The following is a 17497-nucleotide window of genomic DNA, read 5'->3' as shown; positions in this document are numbered from 1 at the left end:
AGAATTTCCCATGGCCCTGCTTGGTTACCTCATCAGTCATGAAGTGATCAATGGCAAGTGAAAATAGATGATGTGCCAAGACAACTCAGTGCAACTCAGAGAATGACATTTTTAGCACTGTGACAGTGTTAGTCTGAAGTCAAACTATAGTGAACATTTTTACTGGAAGAAGAGAGTGAAAATAGGACGTAACTCTCTTTTTATTTATACAGTTGCTTTTTAGTCACTCACATGGATTTTTAGAAGGCTTAAAAAATTATTTAAGTGTAAGGAATTAAAATGTTTTGATAAATAATTTCTACCTTTCCTTATCTAGATAAATGGCCAAATCCTTTATGGAAGGACTCATCAGAATGCTTCTTCAATAATCAAATGTGCACCATCTAAAGTTAAAGTAATCTTTATCAGGTAAGTTGTAGTTAAAGGTTTGGCTGAAAAGGTTTAATTTTTAATGTGCTCAAGTTTTACACTGTGTTTGTTATTTTTAATTTAGGTAATACAGATGTGCTTTTGAACACAAAAGTAGTCTTACTACTTGTTAAATATGTCCCGAAGTTTTCAGTTTTGATATTTGTATTGTGAGTGCCAGAAATTAAGAACCAGACTTAAACTTGTCCTAAGAAACATGGGGCGGTACTATTGCCTTCTTACTGCATCATTTAACTGAATATATTGCAGAAACAAAGATGCAGTAAATCAGATGGCTGTTTGCCCTGCAAAGTCAGTAGAGGCTTCACAGTGTACTTCAGGGACACTTCAACACCAAGAGGTAAATATTTGTTTTTCTTATTTGACCAATATACTAACATTGTTCTGGATAGAGGAGGACCCTGTCTGCTCACAGTAATACAATAAAAATAATACAGTGAAAGAGAAAGAAACCCACAGAAAAGCAAGTGACATTTTAGTAAAGTTGCAAAATTTAATACAGTTGTGAGCAATTTTGTTTCATTTTATATTCTTCTATACTATGAAGTATACTATGAAGTAGTATTAGTAAGTCTAATATTTCAATCAATAGCATTTTAGAAGTTTAAGTGAAACTAGAAAATGAGCAGATTCACTTTAAATGTGTGCAAAATATTGGATATAGTCACTTACAGTTGCATTTTCTTTTTTTCCTTAGATTGATATCAGTGTTGCAAACCTGAGTGCATTTTCTGACTTGAGTTCATGTAAAAACATTCAGTATGTGGAACTTCCTAAGGTATGTACTGAATTTTCATCACATTTTTATTCAGTATTCTTTCAATTTTGTAATGCTGTCCCTCTTACAGCAAACAGTCTCTTAATTACTAGAAGTCAGAAAAGAGATTTCTAGAGATCTGATCTTCCTGTTTGGGACTGGACCCCAAAGATTTCCTCACAGGACAGGTTTTGATTTCCCAATTGCTTTGTGTTTCTGGAAGAAGTATTATAGAAATATATTCTCTTGTTCTATTTGCCAAACTTTTTTTATAACCATCTACTACTGATGGTTCCTCAGGTAGAATCAATGCCCTAATTGTTTGAAGTAAAAACTGAATCACACTTGTAAGTTTCAAAGAAGTGGGTTTGAATTTAGAGGTGTTTCAGGTTTATTTTGGTATTCAGTGTACTGTTTGTAGGTTGGCAGAATCTATTCCAGAAATAGTTTAAAACAAAAATATTGATGCATTGTCAAATCCCAGACTTGATATGTCAGCAGGCTTCACTGTTCTTTAGGGATTGTATTGTAAGATTTTAATGTCACAGTACTTAAGTACTTACATTTGCATTTTTCTGTTTGCCCCAGGATCAAGGAGGCTTTGGAATTGCAATTAGTGAGGAAGACACGACTAATGGAGTAGTTATTAAAAGCTTAACAGATCATGGTGCGGCGGCAAAGGTGTGAGAACGTTTAAATCTGATTAGGGAATGAAGAATTCTTTTTGGAGTAGCATCAGTAGTTCATATTTTTTTATTTTATGTTTTTCCAGGATGGACGTATTAAAGTTGGAGATGTGATTCTGGCAGTGGATGATGAAATTGTTGTGGGATATCCTGTAGAAAAGGTGCTTCTTAAGTGTCAGGAATATTGCAGAAAGCACACTGCTTAATGTAGGAGGTGATTGTGTCTTAAACTAGTGAGGTTCTCATGACTATACTTAATTTTCAAAGCTGGCTAAAAAAACAAAGATCTGCAGGTACTGTGAATGGGTAAGGAAACTACTGCAAAATAAGCTAAAGCCTAAATTTACAGCTCAACTGTTATTTTACATTAATGCACTACATGAATCCTCCTATCTGCTTCGAATGTGATTTTATTTTCCCTGTGGTTAAGACCTGATGCCTGAGAGACACTTAGTAGTGGGATAAAAGCCGTGATCTATTGCTCAATAGTGACTCTGCATAGCTAGTCCACTTTAAAAGTGTTAGAACCAGTAAAACTAATATGCGTAAATTTACACGAGTGAGTTCTATCAGTGGTAAATCAAGTAATAAACTGTGCTTATCCAAGGGAACCGACTGTAGTAACAGCCTCATTATATTCCAAGCATAGGATTTGAAACCTTTAGAGAAAAATATCTCCATTCCTAAATAACAAGATTTATTTCTAGCTTCTAGCTCTGCAAACTCAATTTGAGTTCAGTAGTAAATCAAGAAGGCATTTCTTCTAGCACCTGCCTTGCTACCAAAAAAAGTGATTCTTTAGCCATGAGTGGATTACTTTCTGTTTGTTAAAGGGCAATTAGAAGAGCATCAATCTTACTCTTTGATGTAGTGCAATCTCTACATCAGTAGAGATTATTCATTACAGTGAGGCAGTAAATAAGTAAGAGATAGTGAAGTTGCCTGTAAGGAGGTAAGTTTTGTAAGAACAGAGATTGAGTAAGTAATTTCTGAAAATATCTCTGCTGAAATGTTGAATCTCAAGAGGATGTCTTTTCTGTAAGATAGCAATTGATTTTGAAGGATTTTTAGTATCTCTTTGAACTAGATTTTGCATTACACCTGGTGTCCTTCCCTCCCTTCCATAGTTCAGGTAGTATTTTCAGGTTTTTCTTTCAGAATGACAGTTGCACATTTCTTTCATTTACTAGATATTTTGGCATTGACTTCTGTGAGATCAGAATTGGTCTCCACCCAGCATTGAAAGGCAATGCTTCTGTTTCTCAAATCACTGCTATACAGTATAATATTTTGTCTAGGGAAGCCATTAAAAGACTGCAGTATTTTTGTCTGGTGCAGTTCATGGAAAAAGATTTCTTAGAAAAAATATTCATGTTTGTTCCTTATGAGAAAACCTGCAGGATAGGGCCTAGTACCCCCAGTTTGCAGAACTGTTAATTCTGCTTTATTTTTGGTTTGCAACTGAACAATCCAGTGACAATTTTCATAGGTTTTTCTCTCTGTCATTCAGTTTATTAGTCTCCTGAAGACATCCAAATCTGTGGTGAGGCTTGCAATCAACCCAGCAGAGACAGATAACCTGACTACAGCACCAGCCCCTCCCAGTACTGTCCCAGCAGAGAAGAGGAATATGCAACCACTGGCAGCTGTCCCCACTTCCAGCTCACCAGAACCAGAAGCAGTGAAAAGTAATCTTATCCTTGTGTGTCTGTATTCTCTGGGGTTGTAACATAAAAACAAAGACCCAGCTTGTAAGTTTTCCATTTTTGTATGCACTGAGAAAATGCATCTTCTGCATTTTCTAACGTTTTCTGATTACATAGTTATATAAATAAAACATTGTGCCCCATATTGAGGACCTATCTCTTGCCTTCCTGTTGTAGAGGCAGGAGGATGAAAGGTTTTTCTCTATCAGACCTACAGCAGGTGTCATGGTTGTCTAGAACTAAGTGAAAGGCATTCCTTTAAATGAGGGAGAAAAGTCATGTCAGTTTTTGTGGAAAAAGAGGATGGTTGAGACTGTCTTGCCATTTATGAGTAGCTACATTTGTCTCTTCTCATTCAGAGTGAAAAGTCAGGATGTTTCTGATGGATGATTGTTATTGGTTAAGCAGCACACTTCTAAGTTAATAGTAACTCAAGTAATGCACATATCATATAGATGCTTAAATTAAATTCTATCCTAAATAGAATATGTTGTGTACAATATCTACTTTGGCTGTCCAGACCATAATCCATGTACCTGATGGCATAAAAACTACAAGAGGAATGGCAAATAAAACTACAGGATAGTTACTTCTCTGAGGAGGAGGGAGAATTGGCAGAATCATTATTTGTAGATCAGCTGTTCAGCTATTGCTGTACATCTGTCAGTAAACTCTGAAAAATGCAAAAAATGAAAAGTTTTAAAGTCACTTTCATAATACTGAACTCTGTTACTGTAACCAGGATGTTTCATTGTTGTTTTAGACACAAGCAGGTCTTCAACTCCAGCCATGTTAGCCTCTGACCCAGCTACTTGTCCCATCATTCCTGGATGTGAAACAACCATTGATATCTCCAAAGGGCGGACTGGTCTTGGTCTGAGCATTGTTGGAGGAGCAGACACTTTGCTGGTTGGTTGGAAAAATATGTGTCACTCAAGTGAAATTACAGTAATGAAATTAAAGTCTGATAGAAGAGATTTTTTTGTCATTTGTTTCTATAGCATTTATAGAAAGATGAAAAAGAAACAAAAATAAGAAGCCTTTTCTAAAATTGAAAGTATAAATGAGCTTCTTAAATGTTTCAGTAATTTGTTCATCATGCATCTGACTTTCATTCCATCTGACTTGTCATTGATGAATTATAGCAGCAATTTTCAGTTACTTTTGGTTCAAAATGCTGCCTGTTCTTTCAACATGCAATTCTGTTGTTTTTGTTGACAGGGAGCAATAATTATCCATGAAGTATATGAAGAAGGAGCAGCATCTAAAGATGGACGACTGTGGGCTGGCGATCAGATACTAGAAGTATGGTGATTTCTTTGGTTGCTTTTGTTTTCATTGCTGGCTAAGCCTCTTGTATTTGTCTGCTGGAAGGTGCTGCATGATTTACCATTGTACGCTTTCATTTCAGGTGAATGGAATTGACCTCAGGAATGCCACACATGATGAAGCCATTAATGTCCTCCGACAGACACCCCAAAAAGTTCGTCTGACTGTGTACAGAGATGAAGCCCAGTACAAGGAAGAAGACATGTATGATGTGCTGAATATAGAACTCCAGAAGAAGCCTGGTAAAGGCCTTGGGCTGAGTATTGTTGGGAAAAGGTATGTAATGTACCTATAGATTCAGTGTCTGGAACTTATTTACCATGTGTCTTTTGTGGTCTGGTGCTCAGATCTTGTGGGCTTGAAGGCCATACATCTCATTTTTGTGCTTAGGCTAACCAGTCTTCCCTAGAGGAGCTAAGCCAGTGTCACTCAGCAGAAAAATGAGACAATGTTTATTGTGTTCCTAATAGCAAGCCATAAACATGACCATCAAACAATACTGTAATGTAAAATTTGTGTATGTATTTGCAGAAATGACACGGGTGTGTTCGTGTCAGACATCGTCAAAGGAGGAATAGCAGATACAGATGGCAGATTGATGCAAGGAGACCAGATTTTGACAGTGAATGGAGAAGATGTCCGAAATGCTAACCAGGAGGCTGTTGCAGCTTTGCTAAAGGTAGTGGGAAAAGAGAAGATGGATAAGAGTGAAAAACTGAGATCCAAATTTTTTCAAAGCTTTAACTTTATTCAGACTGAAATCTGACTGTTACTGGGATACTAATGAGATGACTTGAGGATCCAGACTTAAGCTTCCTGAAATCTAGAGCATTCAGATACTTTGCCTGATAAAACTGGGAGTAGTGGTGGTGCAGAAAGCTATATGTTTACGAACATAGGGCTTATAGAAGGCCTGTATATAATGTCATTACCTAGAACAACCGGAAACTTAACACTATATTTTGTCAAACAAACTGATAGCCAGTTAACTGTCTCATATTTTCAGAAAGATGTGCAGAACTGACTTTGAATGATGAAGAATTCACCAGAGTAGTTGTGCAAAAAAGTAACTATCCTAGTTTGTTTATAAGGGCCTGTAGTGATAGGACAAGAGGGAATGGTTTTAAACAAAAGAGTAAGTTTAGATTGGTTGTTAGGCAGAAATTCTTTAATATGAGGATGGTGAGGCACTGGAATAGGATGCCCAGAGAAGATGTGGATGCTCCCCATCCCTGAAAGAGTACAAGGCCAGGTTAGATGGGGCTCTGAGTAACCTGGTCTATTAGGAGACGTTCATTTTTTTTTTTATTATGTATGTCTCGTGCAACCTTACGTCCGTGTAATACTACAATATATTTTTCAGTGACCAATCATTTGGTATGAGAAAGTGCTTTCTCAGAGTTTACCGAAGTAACTACACTACAGCTCTTGGGGCCAACCTATTTTTGATGAATTTTTTATTTCTGATATCCTTCCCCTATTTCCAAATCAGAATGAAGTCAGATATACGATATTTCCTGTAGTCTGGCAGGAAGTTCAGCTGGTCAACCAGCTTGTCTGTTTTTCAGTCTAGAGTTTTGAGACTTGCTTCAAAGTAAGATTCCACTGAGTCAGGATTTTCAATGGAAAACTGTTTCACTGGAAAAAAAATTAACAGATGCTAATTATAGCAGTCTCTTGAATACATAGGCACATGGCCATGCTTCTTAACACTCACATTCAAAGGTATATTTTTCCAGATCTTGAACAGGTCCTTAAGTTTTGGATTTATTGGGGAGTAGGGGTCCTGGGGGAGAGCAGTGGTCAGAAAGGGAGATAGGAGGACTTCTGTATCTTCAGCATGTCCCCATTAGTGAGAATGCCAGAGCAGGGTCCATGTTCTGACAGTAAACTTGTTAGTATACACTTCTTTGGATATAGTACTTTTTTTTCCCTTCTTACATGATAGTTTTTTAATTTTATTTAAGAACACAGCATTTCTTTGTATGCTGTACCTCTCATCTGAATAAAAATGCCTTTTCATGTGGGAAGTTCCTTTCATTTTGAGAAGCATTTTGGAGTATCTAATTGAAGATGCTTAGTTTCCACCTACCATTCATATATTCAACTTTTAAGTATCTTATCATTGCTCAGTAGTACTTGTAGTTAATTGTCATAGCCCTGAGAAATGGGCTTTTAAAATACCTTAGACAGATTATTGTTAATAATTGTTTTGTTCACATAGTATAAATGGAACAAAACATGGTCACTCACATGTAGGCAGTCATTGTTTCCTGTTCAGGTGTCCATTCAGTTTTCATTCATGAGAGTAGGATCTAGGAGTTAATTGTCTTGAACTGTCTAAAATGTATTTTGCTAGAAGAATATTTTATAATCTTTGGAAAATTCTAGTGTATTTTAAGTAGAGTGAGATGAATAGAATGTCTCATCAGTCTGAGAATTTTGCTTGTTCTTGAAGTGTTTTCAAATTAAATATCCACTAAAGTTTGTGAAAAGACTATCAGCTTTTCCCCTCACTAGACTTAATGGATCTATCAAATGGAAGAATTTAGGAAGAGGGAGAAAGGTGTAATAAAACTAGATGGGAATTGATTTATTCACTAGTTCCACTGGAAAGTATTACCTCCTGCTTTCACACATAATTTTAAAATCTCATTTGTGGGTTTTTGTATTTGTGAGGATGTGGTTATTTTAGGTACATATTTCCTCAATTTTCCACTTTGAATAAGAGTTGTCCGTATGGTTTAATATGACTAAATCCATACAAGCAAAGAAGAATGGTTTTGACTGAGCTTTGATCAAGTCTCTTCCAGAACATTGAGACGTCAACATTATTTATAAAATAAAAAGTGATTTAGTAATAAATCTTTTTTAGCATCACCCCTAAGAAAATAGCAATAGGATATGAGGTATTGAAACCTTGTTTGAATGGTATGTCTGGTTGGTTTTGATATATTGGCCTATTACTGTGAATTTTTCTGACAAATACATGAATCTCTCTTAGGATAATAAAGTTAAAACATGATAAAGGCAACCTCATGTATTATTAAATTCTTGAATGCAGAAGTTTATGCTTACAACTTCCTAGTGAAAGAAAAAAATCAAAATAGCAACAAAACTGAAATTTCTGTATTAATACATTGCAGATTGGTGTCTTCTCTTGACACTGTTTGTTTTTTGTTGAAAATCTAATTTTCTTAGCCTTGTGAAAATAACTTTTCTGTTATTTCAAGATAATAATGTCTTGATTTTTAAATATTTAATTGCAAGGTAAATTTTCTCCTGAGACACTCATTTTTTGAAGCATGTGAATTCTCAATAGTCTGGTTAAAATCTTAAAGGCTAGTGAAAGGACCTCCAATGTGCAGTCACTCCATATCACCCAGTTTATTGCTGGGAGTCAGATGCAGAAAGTTGACTTAAACTATAGATGTTTAGGAAATTTTCTGCCCAAAATTTCTTAGTTATATTGGTGTCTATCCAGAGTAACAGATAATTTCAAAAGTTTGAAAGAGAGATGAGTAACTAACTTCCAGTTTAAATACCATGTTCTCAATCATATCAAGAGAAATAATGATTAAGACTTCGGGTTGTTACACTGTTTTTAGTTTTCACTATAAAAATTCTATGTTGACATTGCAGTTCAGAAGCTATTCCTTATTAAGTCCAGTGTAATAGAATTAGTCTTCTTCTATAATTTTCTTGTCTACATTGTAATACTGATTAATCTAGTTTTGAAAAAATTATCCTGCTCAGTATTGAGTACCATGGTGTACTTCGTCTGTGTCACTGGTCCTGCCTTGAGCCCTCTCTGCAAAGTGCTTGTATCAGGATTGGTAGTCCATCATTTTTCCCTCTGTCCATGTTTGTTGGTTTTTTTCCTTCTTCTACCCTCTAGAAATTCACGTAAATACTGTAGGTTTTAGTCTTGTAGACAGAAGACATGTGTTACAAGTAACTGTTTTTTAGTGTTCCTTAGGTACAGTAAGACTAGAGGTTGGAAGAATAAAAGCTGGGCCATTTCACTCTGAGAGGAGAACATCCCAGAGTAGCCAGGTATGTAACTATAAAACTGGTTAGCTTAGGAAAAATAATGCTAAGTAATAAAAGCAAATAAAAAGATCAGTTTATATAATGACAATTATTTTTCACATACCTGATCTAAGATGGAAAAATTTTTCAGCTTTTCAGTAATCACTTTATGTGTTCAGTTTTGCAAATTTTATCTGTTACAGACAGAATCCAGCCAGAAATATAATCTAGAAATTACTTTGCTCCAGGCTCCAGCCTGGAAACATAGAGAGCTCCAATTCTTGTCAGTACGAGGAGAAGTTAAAAGCCAACTTTAAACTTCTTAGTTACTTTCAGAGTAGTTGGCATCCAGTTGAGTATTGCTTCAGTAAGCTTAGGGAATGTCTCCATTCCTTACTTACTGTAGCCATGTCTACTAGGAACAGGAAACCTGTGCTCTTTCCATCAGACTTCTCTTATTTATATAATTGTTGGTCTGCTGGTAGATTGTTACAACCTCACATCAATTTCTGCATTTGAAAGCATCTTCCATGGTGTAGCAGCTTGCATGGTGATTCTTTCCAGTAGGAGCTAGTTGTGAAACCTCACAGATTACCTTAAGAACTTCCATTGGTTGTCAACTGGGGATGAAAATTATCAAGTATTAAATATAAATAGTTTTAAGACATAATCAAAATTCAAGTGAGCAGGTTAAGACTAGATAATACTGACATTTTAGGCCCTCTTCAGAATTAGTATTGCTAAATAATATGAAAAAATGCAGACTCTGGCTGGTCTTATTCCGAGATGAAGTTCACAGTGTTGAATGTTTTGAAGAGTGTGTCACAGTCAGGAAACTATTCTTATTAGGAGCCATGTTGTTCCTTTACTTGCCCTTCAAGTATAATGAAAATCTTTCTGGAAATTGTGCAGGTCAAGTTGGGTGGAGTGCCTAATCTTAGTTGCAGCTGATGCAGTAGGTGAACATTTGAAAGCCCACATGAGGATATACTGAGATCTATCTTTTGTATTCTGACCTTACTGTGGTACTTGTGGCTAACTTGCATTACAAGGCCTCTCTAAGGTGATAGAAAGTTCAGATACCAGGGCCTTGTTGGGCCCTCAGAAGAAGCATTTCAAAGCTTTGCATGGGGTTGTAGAAATACAGTCTCTGTTGGTCTAATGTTGCTTCAAAAAAGAGCCATCTACAGTGATCAAAAAGTTGTGGAGTTCTGACTCAGTTTTAACTGGGCACAGAAAAAATAAAACACTGCAGAAAACAAACTGAGTACAGCGAGTTACAGTTTTACTTTAAGTAGCTGGGTCAGTGAAGCTCCTCTCTAATTCCACTCTAACACTGTGTGTAGGTCAGTGAAGGAAGTGGCAGTCTCTCATCGTTCAGTTTCCCAGTTTCTGGGTCTGGTGCACCTGAGGTCTTTGAAAGTGGCATTAAGAAGAATACCAGTAAGTTGGAGAGTTTTTCGGTGCTTTCAGTATTTTATACATGCGAGCTGGTAGGTGAGATCTTTCTATTTAAATGCTGTAACTATGTGATGTAGGCCTCTAAGTGATTCCTTGGTAAAACACTGTGGAAGCCATTACTGCTCAGTACATCATATGTGTCTTGTAGTAGCTTTTTATAAAAGAAACCAGAAACTTCTTATGTCAGCAGTTTAGATATTGACAATCTTAAGCTAAGCCATAATTTTGAATTTAATCTAAATACATCATATTTCTTGAAAATAATGGTTTTTTTCTGTTCTATTTGAGCATGCTTAGCTGTCTTATTCCAAGAATTATTTCAATTGAGAAAATGGTTGATTCTTTCACCTATTCCAGAAGTATTTCAATCTGATTATTGTAATGGCAGCCACTATGCAAGAATGGATTAAAATGTATAAAACAAGCAAGCAGAAAGTTAGAATGATCATCATGATTTGAATAGCTTTATTGAAAAAGTTTTCTAGGAATTCTAGTTTAACTTTTCTTTTAATTTATTTCATTTGACAGCAGCTTCTGAAATACAGGGACTAAGAACAGTTGAAATAAAAAAGGTAAGTTGTAGCATGCAGTGGCTATATATCAGGAATATGTTTTGTAGATGTTGTCAATAGGTGTCTTTACAGAATGAAACAAGTCTAGGCATATTCATTGTTTTAGGAAAGGAAAAGGAAATTAATTTGTCTATCCAGTTCAGGGCTGTACGATCTCCACTGCCTATATTTTTATGTAAATAAAACTTTATTTATGCTTATGTAGGGACTTATGCTGTCATGTTTTGCGAGTTGTGTTGAAAGCAAAAGAAGGAAGAGATATTGGGACCTAATTTCATTGTTACTAGATAGAGTTAAATGCAGTCTCTGTTTTGGTCAAGTCAGGGGAATTTTATCAAAGTTGGAAGACTGGTTTTTGGTATTTGATATTTTTCTTCACACCTATTTTTAAGAAGTAGGTTCTTGCATGACAGCTGCCAGGTTTTCAAGTATGAAATTCAGTCACCTTCGTTATGGATGTGAGCTTAGTCACAAACTACATCTTATTTTCCAAAATATTTATATTTCTTTGTCTTTGCTTGGCATATAGTTCACTTGATTAAATGGGCTGTATTCAGCCATTCTCTTTTTACAGTAGAATCTGCAAATACGAGTTCGCAATAGCAGTTTTTACAGTGAGGTATTTGGTACATGATGCAGTGGTACACAGCCGGTTTTGCTCTTCAACATTTGGGCACTAGGGGGAGCATAAAGATTAATTCTAATCTTCAGGACGTTTGTACTGGGAGGTTCATATAGACAATACTACGGTCAGCAATCCCATCTCATTGGTTTTCCTTGCTCAGACTTCTGTGCTGACATTAGGAGTCAGGTGCTGAATTCTGTAATTATTTAATTTGGTTAACATAAAACACTCAACTAAATCAGCAACTTTTCACCTACCACTGAGAGGAATAAACATCCATTCTGGTCTCTCTGCTTTCTTGAAGTGAGGCAAAGCGTATAAGCTTAAAAACTGGCTTGACACAAGAATTCTAATTTTCATAAAATAGGGGGTTTAGTGATCTTCTGAGGTAAGCCTAGAATTACCTGTGATTTTCTTTCCAGAAGTCTCTTTTTTTTTTTTTTTCATTACTATAACAGAGCCCTGCAGATTCACTAGGAGTGAGCATTGCTGGAGGCGTAGGAAGTCCTCTTGGAGATGTTCCTATATTTATTGCCATGATGCACCCAAATGGAGTTGCAGCTCAGACTCAGAAATTAAGAGTAAGTTAATTGTTAAGAAGGCTGTAAAGAGTGCATGGGTAATGCACTGTAATTACTCTAAATAGGCAGTAAACAAGCAGTTCAGTGATACAAGTGCTTCTGGCTATGGATTGCTGTTTGAATTGATGAAAAAGCAATTCAGATTGGTAACATGGGCAAGTGTAACTGCTGGCATGTGCTAGCTTAAGAAAGGAGGTCCTAAAGCAGTCTTGGGTCTTAGTCATCTTGTGAAAATTAAAAGCATAGAAAGTTGTTCAGAAGGATGCTTTCTATAAATGAGTGCCACTGCTGAGTGTAGTGGTCATTCCTACAAATGAAGGTGTGCAGTCTGTTTGTTTTATCTCTCATTTCCCATGCTTAGGATAAAGAGACTACATTTTAGGCTCTGCATTTGGGTACATTAGGGTGGGAGATTTTATCTGTACTTAAATGGGTACTGTATCCAATCTGCATCTAAGGTGGTTAAATTTGACTCAGGTTTCTCGGAAAATGTTATTTGAAGATGAAGTCAAACAGAATCTCTGATGATAATTTGTTACTTCAGTCTGTCTGCCTTCAGATGCCATGCAAAATGTATCTCTGTTTTTTTAACGTGTATTTCTAGGGTTTTAGGGTCAATTCTGTAAAGCATCAGTACTTTTTACACTGGTTACACTAAACTGGTGTAATTTGCTAATTCCGATGTTGAATTACCTGCCTCCGTAATAGGTCATTTTGTAGTTCTGCTATTGTTGAAAGTGACAAATAAATCTATGGAACTAAGTTAGATTTTTTAATATTTTCTTCTGTAGGTTGGGGACAGGATTGTCAGCATCTGTGGAACATCTACCGAAGGCATGACTCATTCCCAAGCTGTTAATATCTTAAAAAATGCTTCAGGCACTATTGAGTTGCAGGTAAAAAATCCTCAGTGACATTTTGAATAGTTTCTGAATACTGTTTTTCCAGCTGCTACATGAAACTATTTTAGTGTCAGCATTCTTATATCACTGATTTCCAACCTCTCTTCCTAGGTTGTAGCTGGAGGAGAAGTGAGTGTCATAACTGGTCAGCAGCAGGATCCACCTATGTCCAGTCTTTCATTTGCAGGACTAACTTCAACTGGCATTTTTCAGGATGATTTAGGGTCAGTAACTAGAGAATGTACAGCCTCTGTAGCCTGTTACTTTAGTTGATACTCAACCTCTAAACCTTAAAAATTCTAGCAAATAATGACATTTTTGGCTTGATCATGATTAACATATTTGGTATACATGGGACCTGTGGGCCATAGGTCCTCTTCTGTGTTTTTCATGATGCTGTGCTGCAAATTTTTTTGACTGTAGAGTTGTGATATGATCTGATTTCTTCTACAGCCTCTATTGTGTCACTGAGATTGGGTGTCTGGGATTAATTGATACATGTAGAAATTCTCTTTCCACTGTTGTACCTCTGTTTCCATAGTGTGCAGTCTAGTGCTTGGCTACCAGGAATGTCAGATGTTTCTGGTATACAAGGTATACTGCTTCTAGTATTCTGCAATAAAAAACTTGTAAACAAGTTTTGCATAAAGCTCTTTCATAAATCTGAGGCATTGTTTTCTTTTAGGAATGGGGAAAGAGAAAAAGGATTCTTTAGCCACACATACCTACTTTGAAAAGTAGATTTCCAAAATCTCTTACTATCAAAGTATATATGGGAAAACATTCATATAAATGATCTGTATAATAAACACATACATACAAATACACAATCATCTATTAGGAGAGAAGCAATTAAACCTAAATAACATAAACTATTTGATGCAATTTAAGACATTACAGGATTTTTAAAGTAGATACTATGGAATCTGGAGATACTGGCAATGTCTCTGTACTTCACTAGTAAGCAATGTTGGTGGCACATAGCAGCTATAACTATGCCCTGAGCTGTGTATTTGAAATAGATACTTCTATATAATAATATAGGCATTAGGTAGTTTATAATGTTTTACATGAACTGAAATAGCCAGTTCTTTATAAGAGAAGTATTTGTAGTTATAGTGGAAAGAGAAATGTATTGGTTAGCTTAAAAGTAGTAATGTTTTTTGTTGAGTGCTCTATGTGCTAAATTCAAAGTTCAGACAAAATACTCTTTTTTCTTTCCTCAGACCTCCTCAGTACAAGACCATAACCCTGGACAGAGGACCAGATGGCCTTGGCTTTAGTATTGTGGGTGGCTATGGCAGTCCCCATGGAGACTTACCCATTTATGTGAAGACAGTGTTTGCAAAGGTAGGTGGAAATTTGTTCAGTCAATCCATTTATGAGTTCACTGCAGTTACTGTTCTAGATCATGGCCTGGGTTTGCAGTCAAAAAAATGTTATCGTTTCTTACAGCTTTTCCTTTTTAGTGCAAAGGCTGATCAAAATGTGCTTGCAGCATTTGTAGGCTGCAATCTTCAAAAGATTGAGAATTTCCAAATATAAATTATTCACCTTATTAACAGAATCTTGTCCACGTCTCGAGACTGGAACTTATTAAAAAAGCTCCCTTGCCTTATATTTAGATTTACTTCAGGTAATAGAGGGAAATGTTTTATTGAACTCAGACTGGACCTTCAGAGAAATTCAGATGCTGACCTAGATTTGATAATTTGGATGGCACTAGGAAACAGCAGAGAGTCAAAGAAAACTAGAATCATGAATGCCAAATTTTTATGGTAAATCAAAGTATAAACCACATGGTGAAAAGTTCTCCAGGTCTTGATAATATATAATATATATAATAGTACGGTTTAAATCTTATACTACCTGGAAAAACAGGGTTAAAGGAACCAAACAATCATGTAGATCAAATTTCTAGATGTGGAACTTAGTCCAGGCAGGTCATGCTGCAGAATTAGCAGTCTTCACAATAATTGGCTCTGTTTGTATCCCTGAAAACCAAAAATGTTGCAAGGGGTCTACTTTTCAGAACTGCATCAGTAAGAAAAATAAATTAGTGAGTCCACAGTTACTTGTTTTATCATTTCAGGGTGCAGCAGCAGAAGATGGACGCCTCAAGAGAGGGGATCAAATCATTGCTGTGAATGGACAGAGTTTAGAAGGGGTGACCCACGAGGAAGCTGTTGCTATTCTGAAAAGGACCAAAGGAACAGTCACTTTGACTGTATTGTCATGAACTGGCTGCCTGATGGGTTAGGGTCAATAAGACAATATTGTTTATTTTCCACATAGTAAAGAGAATGGAAATGTTTATAGTCTTCTTGCTCTTTCAGCTTCACAGGAATGTCTAACAACACTGAAGAAAAGTAACATTTAACCATATTTTTATATAGATTAGAAGTACTCTTCCTGTCAAACCACTGGGATGAAGTTATGTTAACTATGGAAACACATGGACATTTTTCCTATTAGTAAGTCACTACAAAAATAATGTTTTCATTAATAACCACACAAGAAAACTGAAATGTTTTGGTAGGAGACTTTGGATATTTGAATAATGTTGGAAAAATGATAAATTTACCAAGTCAGCAAGGGGTTACATGGGTAGCAGTAGTGTGAAAACAGGAATAAAGTTATTGAAGAAAGAAAGTATTACTAAAACAGAGATTTGGGAGATAAGAAGAAAAGTATGTCATCTGTAGGCAGATGGTTAGTAGGCTAGATGGTTCTTTGGAACTAGATTATTTTTAAGGTTTCTTTTAACCTAAACTGTTCAATGGCCATATTATTTCATAATGCTCAAGTAGAAGGAACTAAGTTGGTGACTTGGGTGGATTATTTTGCTTGCCTTTTTGTGTGTTTAAATTTACTAAGTCATGGTGTGTCTGAAAAAAAAAAAAAAGAACACTGTGTTTCATTTGGCTTAGGTTTGAGGGTTTCATTATGTTGTCAGCAGGGGAGGGGTGGTGGTGATGGTGGTTTAGGTTTTTGTTTTTTTTTGTTTGTGGGTTTTGTGGAACTTGTGCTTAGGGCTGAAAAATCCATTAGTAGTGGAAACTATTCCTGGTGGTTGAGAATGCCCAGCAATTACAGCATTAGAAGAACTAGACTTTTAAAATAGGGATGTTTTATAGTCTATGTGGGTGAAAACAACTTTCTTGATATGGAGTGTCTCGGCAAAGGTTGTCCTATTCCAACATGCTAGACAATGTACAGGTCAATGCAGACATTTCTGCAAGCTGCTGATGTCAGAGCTGTGAACAAACCTCTCAGAGCAGCTCTGCTTAGCTGCAAGCAGATGTCTGGATATTGGCAGTTGATGTTAATTGTGTTGCTGCCATTATCATTAGGAGCAAAGGTAAAGTCCTCCTTGAATCAAGGAGGCATACAACCTGGAGTGATGGGTTGAGGATGGGAAAAGACCTGAAAATGCCTCACAGTGGAGGAGAGTAGTAAGACAGCAGTGAAGGCTTGCATCAGTAATAAGCAGAAGAGGAGTTTTGACAGCTACAACTATTATTTTGGGGATATTAATTTTAGAGGCACCAATAAAAGTGTCCAGTAAGTACAATGCAACCGTGGAGATATTCTTTGATCAGCAGCGTGGTCAATAAATGCATCACTTTCTCATCACTAAAGATATCTAAAAACTGCACTCAATGAAACACTTAGCTGATTGTAACCTGCCTGCCTTTGCCTGCCATGCTCTTAGGAATCTGGTAGATAAAACATGCTTTTCCCATTATTTATTTTCCTGCAGAAAAATTCAGCTGAATCTTTTGAGAAAGGAAGATACCAGTCAAACTAGTATGCTATTTAACAGCAGGATGCTTTGTGTTAATTAGCAGAAATGGAACTTTAGCAAGGCCACTATCTCAACTATCACTTAAGAGAAGTATGAACTGAAAATGCAGGCAATGGTCAGGCCATTATTAGGGGATAATACAAAAGACTAGCATTCATTTTAGTGGGTCACTAAAGCAGTATTAGGAGTGTCTGTCAAATAGTATTAACAAACTGATAGGTATGTGTAAGTGAATTAACAAAAAAAACTCCACTCTCTTTGTCTTTGTAACTATTCTAGAATTTACACTGTGGTAGGCTAAGATGCAGTAAACTAGTTGGTACCATTACTGGATGCTGCTGTTACTGAATTGCTTTAGTACTCATTCCTTGCATAGAGTGAGAAATGCCTACATTAGAGTATGTAAAGTCACTTTGAATAGTATCTATATTTGTAACAGAAATAGTGTACAGCTATTTTGTTACTGCTCTTGTGTTACAATGGGGGATTTAAATTAATAAATTCCAAACTGTCATTATCAAGTTCTGGGTGTGTTACTGGTTGCTTTATAATGGCATGCTTGCATTATTCATTTGTTGCAAAAGATTAATTCAAAACAGTTTAATAGTT

At 36.1% G+C, this 17497-nt stretch overlaps 1 protein-coding gene across 20 annotated transcripts in view; it reads left to right on the top strand.

The window, feature by feature from the left end:
- Window positions 1-17409, top strand: part of MPDZ (multiple PDZ domain crumbs cell polarity complex component) — a 104071-nt gene extending 86662 nt beyond the window's left edge. For 19 of the 20 annotated variants that reach the window (XM_015653154.3, XM_015653160.2, XM_015653156.2 and 16 more), the window contains 18 exons: window positions 317-408; window positions 679-769; window positions 1127-1207; window positions 1775-1867; window positions 1959-2033; window positions 3383-3560; window positions 4342-4487; window positions 4800-4883; window positions 4990-5183; window positions 5439-5586; window positions 8877-8963; window positions 10286-10382; window positions 10929-10972; window positions 12056-12178; window positions 12970-13074; window positions 13192-13304; window positions 14307-14430; window positions 15173-17409. In XM_015653154.3, the coding sequence (XP_015508640.1) occupies window positions 317-408; window positions 679-769; window positions 1127-1207; window positions 1775-1867; window positions 1959-2033; window positions 3383-3560; window positions 4342-4487; window positions 4800-4883; window positions 4990-5183; window positions 5439-5586; window positions 8877-8963; window positions 10286-10382; window positions 10929-10972; window positions 12056-12178; window positions 12970-13074; window positions 13192-13304; window positions 14307-14430; window positions 15173-15319 (2022 nt within the window). In that variant the 3' untranslated portion in view covers window positions 15320-17409. The remainder of the gene's footprint in view (window positions 1-316; window positions 409-678; window positions 770-1126; window positions 1208-1774; window positions 1868-1958; window positions 2034-3382; window positions 3561-4341; window positions 4488-4799; window positions 4884-4989; window positions 5184-5438; window positions 5587-8876; window positions 8964-10285; window positions 10383-10928; window positions 10973-12055; window positions 12179-12969; window positions 13075-13191; window positions 13305-14306; window positions 14431-15172) is intronic. The other variant, XM_015653155.2, reaches the window with a different exon arrangement.
- Window positions 17410-17497: the final 88 nt, after the last annotated feature.

This window comes from Parus major, chromosome Z (genome assembly GCF_001522545.3).
Source record: "Parus major isolate Abel chromosome Z, Parus_major1.1, whole genome shotgun sequence".
Taxonomy (NCBI): Eukaryota; Metazoa; Chordata; class Aves; order Passeriformes; family Paridae; genus Parus; species Parus major.
The sequence above is the reverse complement of the archived record's forward strand: the minus strand, read 5'-3'. Positions and strand labels throughout refer to the sequence as shown.